The sequence below is a fragment of the Bufo gargarizans genome, chromosome 2 (genome assembly GCF_014858855.1).
Source record: "Bufo gargarizans isolate SCDJY-AF-19 chromosome 2, ASM1485885v1, whole genome shotgun sequence".
Taxonomy (NCBI): Eukaryota; Metazoa; Chordata; class Amphibia; order Anura; family Bufonidae; genus Bufo; species Bufo gargarizans.
This window is the reverse complement of record NC_058081.1, coordinates 520247627-520259627: the sequence shown is the minus strand read 5'-3', so window position 1 is coordinate 520259627 and position 12001 is coordinate 520247627. Positions and strand designations below refer to the sequence as shown.

At 43.0% G+C, this 12001-nt stretch overlaps 1 protein-coding gene across 8 annotated transcripts in view; it reads left to right on the top strand.

Annotated features, from left to right (window-relative positions):
• Positions 1-10713, top strand: part of WNK1 (WNK lysine deficient protein kinase 1) — a 125453-nt gene extending 114740 nt beyond the window's left edge. For 6 of the 8 annotated variants that reach the window (XM_044281384.1, XM_044281385.1, XM_044281381.1 and 3 more), the window contains 8 exons: positions 2624-2694; positions 2988-3544; positions 3718-3920; positions 4007-4186; positions 5111-5203; positions 6521-6562; positions 7597-7781; positions 7912-10713. In XM_044281384.1, the coding sequence (XP_044137319.1) occupies positions 2624-2694; positions 2988-3544; positions 3718-3920; positions 4007-4186; positions 5111-5203; positions 6521-6562; positions 7597-7781; positions 7912-8229 (1649 nt within the window). In that variant the 3' untranslated portion in view covers positions 8230-10713. The remainder of the gene's footprint in view (positions 1-2623; positions 2695-2987; positions 3545-3717; positions 3921-4006; positions 4187-5110; positions 5204-6520; positions 6563-7596; positions 7782-7911) is intronic. The other 2 variants (XM_044281383.1, XM_044281386.1) reach the window with 2 other exon arrangements.
• The last annotated feature ends 1288 nt before the right edge of the window (positions 10714-12001 follow it).

The following is a 12001-nucleotide window of genomic DNA, read 5'->3' as shown; positions in this document are numbered from 1 at the left end:
AACTGGTAAGTTATACAAAAATCTCCTTTTTTTGTTCCCTCCACCTAAAAGATTTCAGTTTCTTTTTCAATTGAGTGGTACAGTTTATAGGTCACATTGAGGGCCCATTCAGATGGCCGTACGGCTGTCTGAATGAGCCCTAAAGGTGGAAAAAGTTCTGAAAAAACGTATCTTTGTCTCTTTTTTTTTTTTCTTTTTTTTTTTACAGCACAGAAACCTGACATTTTTAACAGGGGTGTGTAGACCTTTTATATACACTGTACATGGATATTTTGAATTAGTAGTACAGTATATTTTAGTATACTATAGTTTGGCGTACATATAACTTATTGGGGTAGCTGTATTAAATAATCACTGATTTCAACACACTTTGCATAAATGAATAGTAAAAGTAAATATGAGAAACTTTGTAAAATGTCTTTTTAGAGAAAACCACTTTCTTCTTACTCCCCACTACTTCCTACCCCTCCTGCACTGATCATTCACCAATGCACAGCTCAACTCCATCCTGAGATACATGATGGAGAGAATGGAGACAGGCAGGATAGGATAGTCCACCAATATTCTGAAACTGGAAAACCCTTTGAATTAATTGGAGGGGGGATGCATTTTTATTTTATTTATTTTTGCATTTTTTTGTTTTCAATGTTCACCTTGCAATAATTTGTTTATTTTATGGGTCAGTACACACGTGATTTATACCAAATAAGTTATGTTTTTTTTTTGTTTGTTTTTTTGTACTGTTGCCCAATAAAACATGTTTTTATATCACTGCATTTTAAAGCGCCTTTTATTTTTGTCAGCGTAGCCATAACAGGACTTTCGTTTTTTTTTTTTGTTTTTTTTAGCTTTGACCACTTTGTAACTGATAGTATTTTTGGAGAAATCTTTTTTTTGTGAAGGAATAGGGAAAACCAGACTTTTTTTTTTTTTTTTTTACACAATTTGTTTTGTGGGATAAACAAGGTCTTTATTGTAGTAGTTTTTTTTTGTTTAAGGTATACCTTTTTTTTTTTTTTTTATGGACTAAGGCTACTTTCACACTAGCGTTGTTTTAAATCCGGTGTTCAATTCCAACACCGGAACTGCCCCCCGGATCCGGAAAGACGCGTGAAAACGGATTACATTTGAATCCTGTTCAGGATTTTGATCAATGAAGCAATGCATTGGAAAAAACGGATCTGCCATTTATATGACTCTTTTTTCACATTTTTCGGGTTTAACATGCAAAAGCCGGATCCGGTTTGACTGAACACACGGCGCCGCATCCGGCGTTAATACAAGTCAATGGGAAAAAGACCGGATCCGGCGTTTAGTCAAAGTGTTCAGGATTTTTTGTCCGGAGGTAAAAATACAACATGCTACGGTTTTCTGAAAAGCCTGATCAGTCAAAAAGACTGAACTGAAGACATCCTGATGCATCCTGAACGGATTGCTCTCCATTCAGAATGCATTAGGATAAAACTGATCAGTTCTTTTCCGGATTTGAGCCCCTAGGACGGAACTCGGCGCCGGAAAAGAAAAACGCTAGTGTGAAAGTACCCTAAAATATGCTTTTATTTGCTTACATAATGATTTGGGAAAAATCTATTTTCTGGCATGCGGCATTGCCTAACAGGCAGATACTGATTGCAGATTTGTTGGGGCGCTTGTAAGGCCCTTGGCTTCCATGGTACCCCATTGATGCATCACGGGGCGCTGGTGGGCTGACTGAGGGTGCAAGCTGTTATTGTGGTGCGATCTTGCTAATGTCCTGTGCTGTACAGGATATACAGCTGTGCTGTATATCCTTCGCTTGTCATTTAGGGGTTACCTTTGCATGTTCATATCTTCAAGGGAATCTGGCACCAGTTTTGACCATGCTAAACTGTTGACAACACTAGGTAAGGGCTGGAGAGGAGTACAAACATATCTTTTATGGAGTTTTTATTAGGAGTAGTTTGAATATGAAGCTTTATTCTGCCAGCTCCCCTGAGTGACAGTGGTAGTGGTCTCCCCGATAGGCGCTACAGCTGTCGCTCAGAGCATGGAGGGAGGTTCTGTGAGGCATTTACAGTAAAGCTCTGCCTCCAATGCACTTAAGGCGCAGAATCTGACAGAAAAAAAACTTTACATTCACACTTGGGGCTCATGCACACGAACATGTTTTCTTTCTTTTTTTTTTTTTGGTTTTTTTTTGCGGACCGTGCGCGAAACCATTCACTTCAATGGGTCCACACAAAAAACAGGAGTTACTCCGTGTGCATTCAGTTTCCGTATGTCCGTATTTCCGTTCCGCTGACAAATGGAACATGTCCTATTATTGTCCGCATTAGAGACCAGGATAGTACAGTCCTATGAAGGGCCAGCTGTTCCTTTCCGCAAAATATGGAATGCACACGGATGTCATCCCTGTTTTTTGCGGACTGCAAAATACATACGGTTGTGTGCCCTTAAACTGATGATCAACACTCCACAAAAGGCATGTTTGTACTGCTGTTCACAGGCTGCAGTTTAGTTTGTCAGAATTGTTGACCGACTCCCTTTAATGGCAATCGGGGCAATGGCTGCAGTCAGTAATTATGTGAATGTACAGGTTGGATGACTGTTTTATGGACATGAATGTGATTATTTCTTTCTTCAGCTCCAGAACCTGTAAAACCTAAGCCAGAAGCGGAGAAGTCTACAGGGGTCCTTAAGATGGGGCGATTTCAGGTTTGTGCCAAAAGAGGCACCTAAACAGCAGGACACAATTGGGGGGGGGGGGGGGGGGGGATAGGCTACAAGTTTCTGATATTCACACTCCATCCTGTTTGTATCCCTGCACCCATTGGTTGAGGCATAGTGGTATCCTGGACATGATCTTCCACCCCACACAAGCTCCCCCTACTCCCACTCCTGTTTTAGTATGTCTCCACTCCAATATGATTTTTGCTTTATTTTTATGGCACAGTCTATAAAGTTGCTCATTCAAAGCTGCAACTGATATTTCTGCCTTGTCTCTCCAGGTTACAGTTGCAGCAGAAGATGTGCTAAAACCAAGCGAGGAGACAAAGTTGCCACCTCTGGAGTCTTCATCCACCTCCTCCTCTTCATCCATGTCTTGCAGCAGCCCAGAGAGCACCATGGTTAAGTCTCGGCATGTGGCGTCCGGTTCATTAGATATTGTGGACGGTGTTGAACACCCACAGACGACTGTGCGCAGTTCTTCCCCTAAGCAGTCAGTACAAGTGGGACGGTTCCAAGTGACTACCGATAAAGTAGGTCGCTTCTCAGTATCCCGGGCGAAAGATGAATTTTCAGCAGGTCTTACGGATTCAGGACTCCCCCAATTACATCTTAATGGACCTTCCTCTCGCCCTGAATCATTGGCCACCCTGAGTGACCCGCCCAGATCGACTCGCGGTGACAACTTGGGCAGCCCAATTACACAGAACCCTCTGGGTTCAAAGGTCAGCTTGCAGAGCCTCAGCAACTCCTTCAACTCTTCATATATGAGTAGTGACAACGAGTCTGATATAGAAGATGAGGAGCTGAAGAAGGAACTACGGAGACTACGAGACAAGTAAGCAATAATAGGGGTTATCCTGTGGGTGTATCAGAGTCTTCTGTGGTTTTGTTCAGTTACACATTCAGCTCTGCTACATTGGCTATTGCTATTTGTTTATTTATTTTCTTTCTTTTTTTCTTTTCTTTTCTTTCTTTCTTTTCTTTCTTTCTCTCATCCTTTGTGTATAGACACCTCAAAGAGATCCAGGATCTGCATAGTCGCCAGAAGAAGGAGATTGAGCTCTTGTACACTGATTTAGGAAAAGTGCCCCCTGCGGTTATTATCCCACCTGCAACACCCCTCTCTGGACGGAGGAGGAGACCCACAAAGGGCAAAGGCAATAAATCCAGCAGAGGGAGCTCTCATGGGAACCGCACCCCCCACATGTCAGGTACAGTGTTATATGACTATGACATCTGTGTGGAAACACCCCACCCTCACAAGGACACCTCTCTAATATTCTCTTAATTACTGTAGGTGACCTATCTACACAGAGTGCTCCGCCTGCAGTACCTCAGCAGCAAAATCTTCTTCTACCTCCAAGCAATGTGCCTGATTCTGGGCGTCTGAAACCTTCACCTTCCAGTGACATCCTCTGCTCTGCCTTTACCAGTGAAGCTGCGCTGTCTGCACCAAGCTTATCAGGACAGGGACAAGGTAAAACCTGCGGTCACTACTTCTCCTTCATACTGCCCCAGTGCCTGTGTACTGGGAATTCAATTACCGTAAGTAGAACTGATCACTGCCATCTTCTGGAGACTGGTGGTATTGAGGTTCATGTATAGCGTCACTATTGTTTCATTAGGTATCTGTTACATACTGTGTCTCCCAGGATGTCATTAAAAGACCTCAGAATTTATTTCTTATTTTGCACGTCTTCACTGTATATAGGAATCTGTCCGTCCCCCTCCCCTCCCCTCAGATCTGGGTCTGCCAAGGCCTTGCAGTCATGTGGTCACCTGGACCATCAAAGTAAGTAGCATTGCCACTGCTTCGATTTACTCCATAGTGCTCATAGGTGGCAAAAGAGAAGACAGAAGCGGTTATAAACTGCTCCGTCTTCTCAAGGTCCTCAGCTATCTCTGATAATGGGAAATCCAACCTGCCCCAGCTAGATTCCAGCAGCTTTGAAGTAGAAATCTCATTTGGCTGACTTTGGACATGTGCTTGGCTGCCTTTGCCACCAGGCAGGTAACCACTGCCCACCCCCCAATGGTATCAGATCTGAACTTTAGTATTGTTGCGTCTGCTTGGGCAACAACCAGACTCAAGTCTGCTTTTATTATTGAATGGGGTGTTAGGGAGAGATCTCGCAATCCTTTGTACACCCAGCCCTAATGCACATGGGGAGAATTCATGTTAATTATGAACATTCTTGATGTTTTGTAAGTTTTTGATCCCTTTTCTGTGTCCTGTGATATTCACAGTAGTGTTTTTGCCTGCCTTTTGTAAATCCTCTGTGCTGTTCTGTGGCAAGTGGTGTTATATAGTGCTCAAATACCTGGGATTTTGGTGTCTTGTGACCTGTCTGCTGTGTTTTTGTCTTTGTCCTTTTTGTGTGTTATTCCGTTTCCATCACAGGCTGGGCCAAGTTTAACTGTGCGTCAGAGCGGGTCTCCTTCAAAGTGGCCGGCAGGAGGACGCGATTTCTCAGTACGCCCTGCTTGGCTCTTTGTGTGTAACTCTTTACTCCTTCCTTGTCTCTATCGATCTCTTTCTCCTCCTTCCTCCAACTGCTTGCATGCTTCGCTCTCCCAAGGACAGGGGTGCAGACAGGAAAGTTGGGAGGATCATAGAATCCAATATACTGGGGAGGCCAAGTTTGTTTCTGGTTGCTGTACAGCCTCTTCTAACATTTCTGTGACCACCATTTTCCTTGCAAAAATCCACACTGCTTTTTTTTATTTGAAAAAAATTGCCAATTTGCACCCCAGATTCTAGGTGCAGACACCTTATTAAATCTGGGCCGCTACTTCCAAAATATACCGGAACAAGACCTCTCCCAACGTAACAGGCCTGTAACCTGTGGTGCTACAACCACAAGTCACAGCATGTAGTTCCACAGCAACTAGAGAGACGCAGGGTCCTGCATACTGAAAATTGGGTTTGAACTCCTTTTTTTTCAATTTTCCCTCCTGTTCTCTCCTTCTGTCTGGATCTTCTGTTCCTGCCTGGCAGGGGCAGTGGCTGTGGATGACAGAACAGTGATGTCATCTAATGGACCGGTGACATTTTTCCAGCTAGACAATGCTATGAGTGTGGTCTGTCCACTAAGTGGAAGCATAATTCCAGCTGCTCCCCACATCAATGCTCCCAGTTGGATGTATTTTTGTGTCTCAGTTGTTCACCTTTCTGAAATGGTGACTTTCCCGTTTACATTGAAAGGATGACAACTCATCCTGGCCTAATACTTCTGACATCAGTGTCATAAATCTCTGTCCTGTCTAGGTAATTTGTTACAATGTCTCAGTTCAGAGAAAATGTATCTGTCTGGAATCCGGGGATTGTCCGGACTCCGCTGTGAGAAGTATGAAGCCAGGACAGGTTTTCATTCACTGTACCAAGTGAAGCTACTCTTGGTCGCCTCCATGTTCAATTTTCTTCTGCTGTGGGGCCGTGATGTGTCTGTCATGCAGCAGCGGTCCAGCAGCTTCATTCTTAAGGCTTTCGCCTCTTGCTGACCCCTTGGAAACCTTTCCTAAGCGGCTTATTTGGTATTTCATCTTCTGATACGCTCCCCCCCTTTCTCCCCAGTAGCTTCTCCCAGCTTACCTCATTGAGCTGCTTGTGCTTAACCTGCAGCTTTGAGTGGGTGTTTGGCCGATCAAGGACTTTCTATCCTGCTGAATGCCATCTGCGCTGTGGCTGATCCCCGCGACCACTTGCTTTCTATAAATCTCTACCTGATCTCTCTGCCCCCACCCCACCCCATACATTGGTTCATGGGATGCTGGCTCAGTGCTAACACTTTTCTCTCTTTCTCTGCTTCAGGGAAGATGGTGAAAAAAGTCTGTCCTTGCAACCAGCTCTGTAGTAATTATCTTTTATATATATCTGCATATCTCTAATAACCTTCTTAAAAAGCCGGGTTATGCTCAGGGCCACACAGTTGTCTGGAAAGTGCCCTGTCACCTGGTCATTATACTGGTGTCATCATATGGTCACCCCAAAAGGCTGATAATGGAGACATCACTGCAGGATCTGGGTGCACCCTGGTATAAATATAAGTACTTGTCTATTGTGAAGATCGGAGACTAAAGATGCAGCATGCCATTTCAAGGCCGTATGTTCACACTTGTGTTTAGCATCCAGAACAGGTGACCACCAAAGCTATACTGATTTTCCAGGCAGAGGCAGACTGTATAGTATGTCCTTTTCCATAAAATAATTTTACACTTGGTTGCTTGTCTTACAATGAGCTTGCTGACTGTTTTTAATAAGGACTACTAGATTAGAAGTTCTGTCTGTAGTTTAATACAGGCTGTAATTCAGGATCAGTACAGTATAAGTAATGTATGTACACCGTTACTCCTCCAGCAGAATAGTGAGTGCAGCTCTGGAGTATAATGCAGGATGTAACTCAGGATTAGTACAGGATAAGTAATATATGTACACAGTGACTGCACCAGCAGAATAGTGAGTACAGCTCTAGAGTATAATAAAAGATGTAACTTAGGATCAGTACAGGATAAGTAATATATGTACACAGTGATTTTGCATGCAGAATGAGTACAGCTCTCAAATACATCAGGAGTCATTTATTAAGACTGGCATCCTCCATGTAAGCCTAAAGCAAAAAGGGACCAAACATCGGATCTAAATATAACTGCCTGGAAAATAACGTCAAAAGTGGTCATCGAACCCCTAATTTGTACTAAACACAACATTGCACATAGAGCCTAAATGTTTTCTGTGTTACTAATAATAATCTAGAAAGCATTTTCATTAGAACTGGGCGCTGTCATCACATACAAGATGTCTCCAAGAGAAGGCGTTCCCTTAAATAAATAAAAAAGCAAAAATAGTCACTTGTGTCCTATCTTTTTACACTTCTCTACTTATTGCAGGAACAAGCAGCACCAACACAGTCGCCCCTTCGAATGCTCCAGCCCAGTCAAACACTGCTCCTGCTTCCTCCTCCAGCCGCAAGGGAACCTTTACAGATGACCTACATCAACTGGTGGACAATTGGGCGCGGGATGCCATGAACCTGACAGGGAAAAAGAGCAAGTCTGGACATCCTAGCTACGAGGTGAGTGGCAATACTTCAAGCAAAGCCTTGAACAAGCATTGACTGCTGTGGCCACAGGTTGCAGACCACTGTGCTTCTACTGTTCTCTGATGGAACAATCCCTAAAATATTTGTCTCCGTTTTATTTCAGGGACCTGGAATGGCAAGAAAGTATTCTGCCCCTGGTCAGCTGTGTGTGTCTATAACTCCATCACTAGGGGTCCCCGTCTCAATGCCTGCAGCATCTACCAACTCTTTGGCTCACTTCCCCAAAGGAATCTGCCCTCAACAGTTTGGCTTCCAAAGCGCACCTTTCCAAACCCAATGGAGTGGACCTGGCGGGCCACCACCTTCCCAACCTATTAGCCAGTTTGCCCCAACTGTGACTTCTTCCTTACAAAACTTCAACATTAATAACCTTCAGAAGTCCATGAGTAACTCACAAGGATCCAACCTGCGGACTACCTAGCAGGAGGATGGCTTGGTAATCATCTGACCAATTTTTGGTGGAGACACGAGAGAGCTTTCTGCAACCACAATGCAGCACCTACTTCCTGGCCCCTACAAGCCTCACTAGGACAAGGCCTCTTATATTTCTGCACCCTTTTCTCCCCAAAAAGTGGCGAGACTGGTGGCTTAGTTCCATCCTCCTAGGGTTACAGTGGGCACCCCACAACTGTGGACCATCGTACACTGGGGTGATATCAGATTGGGGCAGCAGGGAGGCGGAAAGCATCCTCTCTGCTGTATGCTATAGTTCATTAATGCTTTCAATAAAGAACTATTAACGGCTATTGACTGCAGCATTACAATTGTATGGATTAAAAGTAAATATATAAATATAAGTATATTAAACAAAAAAGTGATTTAAAAAAAGTTCGATGAGGACAATTACTCTGCCATCAGTTATGATGTGGATACACTGTGATATATAAATATATTTATGTTGTTGGGCAACAGTAGTAATATGATAATAAATAGCAGAATGTTAGAGGGTTACAGATGAAGCGGAGCATCCAGCTCCGACCTCCTCATCAGTCACTTTAATAAAAAAAAACAAAAAAAAACAAATCTTTTTGCTCTGTCCTTTTATTAGATTTAATGTGAATGTAAAATTGTACAAAGTTAACTTGAAACCCGTCCCCCAAATATTTTCCGCTGCGTATTTTAGTGCCTTGAGAACCTGGGAGTTTATTTTTAAGACATAGGGGAGGAGGTTGGATTGAGGTCTTTAATTTTTCCTGGCTCTCTTCAACTGTATGTAGAGTGGAGGCCGCAGGTGGATATTTAGTTGTCACGTAAGTGGTCTGTGTTTTTGGATGTTTGCAGGGCTGGAGTAATGTGAGGATTAAATCTATGGCTGATGGAGGTGCCCTCACCATGTACTCTCTACTGTTCTGTGTGGTCATGGGCTTCAGACTGGAGCTTGAGAAAAGTGGTCAAGGAAGTTAGATGATAGGTGGTGCTGTTCTTGTGCAAAAGGATCTTTCCTGTCTTTTACATTTGTGCAGGGCTTTTCATCTGGTAAGGTTGTGAAGGTGCGAAGATGAGAGCAGAGGGTTTTTTGTCCTAATGCTTGCACAGGAAAGGTTGTGGCACCCAAGCCTCCACCTTATGTCAGATTTTACTTCATGTGGGCAGAATCTGGGGCAACATCTAATACTTGAAACCTCCTTTCTTTTTGTTTTCTGCACTTTGAGAAAGAGAGATAATCTGCGAGCAGTATTAATTCTGTCAAGTTGCACAGTTCATTATGGAGTTTACAGCAGGTTGATGCATTGTGCCTGGGCAACAGTAGGAAGACGCAATCTTGATCTTCAACCTGTGTTGTCGCTGATTTGTTTTCGTGTCCGTGACGTTATCGGTGGTTGACACACTTTCCGTCTAAGTCGCAGCTTCAATACTTTAAGCTAAACTTAATGCAATGTTCTAGGTCGCCCTTGGTTCTGTCATTTTGTGGTTCTATGCAACATGTAGCACTTAGATCACCATATTTACTGCATTGGGAAATTAACATTAGTGGTTATCTCTCTGCTGTGTTTAGCTCAGTTCTGATGCTACACGTCTGGTTCCTATTAGGTGGCTTGACGTTGACAGTTAAGCCCAGACCAGGACGCATCCAGTAGATAAGGTCAAAGTGGAGAACCCCTTTAAGCTGGTTATGTTCTAGATCCTAAACTGTGAGGGGTTTGAGAACAAGCTGAAAAGGACATTTTTATTTTAAGGAAAGTGACTCTGCTACTTGTAGTGAATGTATATCCTTATCAGGAAAAGGGCTTGTTGTAATTGACCATTTGTAGTCTTGAAGTAGTCTGGCATGTATCTAGTCAGTATGGTGCTGGTTATCTGAAGCTTTCCCATTCCTGACTTTATTTCCCTGTGTAGTTCCTCAGTAAGGCATTTGTAGTGCTCTGGACATAGCAGGTCCCCCATTCCAAAGTAAGGCAGCAGCTGGATTGCAAGGTGTGATGTGGGGGAGGTGCGGAGGTCAGATAAGGGATTACCGTATTAGGCAGCAGGTTGATATTTATTTTACATACATATTTTATATCTTTTTTTTCTTTTCTTCAAGTTTATTAGGTTTGAGATCTTTGTTTTTCCTTTTTAATTTGTGCATGCTTTGGATTATTTTCCACTGATTTACTTTTTTTATTTTTTTTATTTCCTTACTGTGGACACAATAATAAAAATTTATATAAAAAAATGCTACTGAACTCTTACAAGATATTTACACACCCCCTGCATCTACCATTAATGAGCCTCTTCTTGGTTTTCCTGACGTTATTTAACACTGTATTAAAAAGAAATAAATGAGATTGTGGGATTCCCTGGAGCTGTGAATTTTCCCGTTTGCACTTTTGTCCTGCATCTTTCTGTACAAAATTGCACTTTTTCTCTTTTTATCGCCTCTGTAGACTGGTATTAAAACTAATAAAGGAAGCCTTATTTTAAATCTGTGTTAATTAATGTGACCTCTGATTCTGCTCCTAGTTCAGAATAAATGATTGTGTGCTCTTGTGGGGACTTGGAGGGCGAGTCTAGAAATGCAGATACTGTTCACATTGCATTGTGTAGCCACATACCTCTGCCATTTGTCACCCATAGGGTCCCGTTGTAAAAGAAGGTATACTGCTCAGTATACATTTTTAATTGTTGATACTGTTCCATGGAAGTGTACTACATTGTTTCATAATTTTAATGTAACCCTATAGACTCTTCGTATGTATGTTGGGAACTATCTAAACCTACATCACAAACATGATGTGAACATAGACTTAAAGGGGTTGACTCAACTCGGACAATGGATCGCTAGGATATGCCCCCATGGTCTTATAGGTGCAGATTAGAGATGAGCGAATTTCATATTTTGAAATTCATTCACACTTCGTTTGCTAGTAAAAGGTGAATTGCGTTATGAATTGTTACCACGGACCATAACGCAATTCTATGACTGGATGCCTTTAGAGGCATTCCATTATTAATTCCGTCATAACAGGAATTCGCTCATCTCTAGTGCAGATACCACCACTGGGACTCGCACCTATATCTGGAACAGAGCCCCACAGAGTGGTGGCTGGAGGACTCTGGTCCGGCCTCCACCAAGTGCTCTCCCCATAGAAGTGAGTGGGAGCGCACCGTGCATTAATGCCCACTGCTCCCAATCACTTCTATGGGCTCGACTGAATTTTCAGCAGCCCAATAAAAACTAATGGAGGGTGGCTGTGCATGCGGGGCTCCGTTCTCAATATAGGTGCGGGTCCCTAGCGATATGCCCCCATTGTTTGAGATGAGACAGCACTTTTAAAGGGGTTGGCCAATTATACTTGTATAAAAATGCCATAAACAATTGTACATACTCAGTGCAAGCGTAAATGTCTTTGTGCTGTACCCAAACTCTGATGGTGAAAAACCCTGCCTGACCTGGTATCGGCAGAGACCTGACATTCTTCACATCCATAGGGTGGTGGTCACATATTCTTGTGACTTGTTCCTGGCTTCCAGTACTTTGGCGCAGGTGCTGAAATATGCAGTTATAGGGGGATTCTGGTGCCTGAATCTGTGCATCCGCTGGATACGTCCAGTTACCATTAAGTGCATGACCACTGCCATCTTCAGTCCTATGTACTCGGATGATGCATGGCTGTCTTTTTCCAAAAGAGCTCTGAAAAATGAAAGGTGGAAACTGGTTGCGATGGGCAAGTTTTGCGTTACTCCAGTTTTAATAAATATCCTTCTTGGCC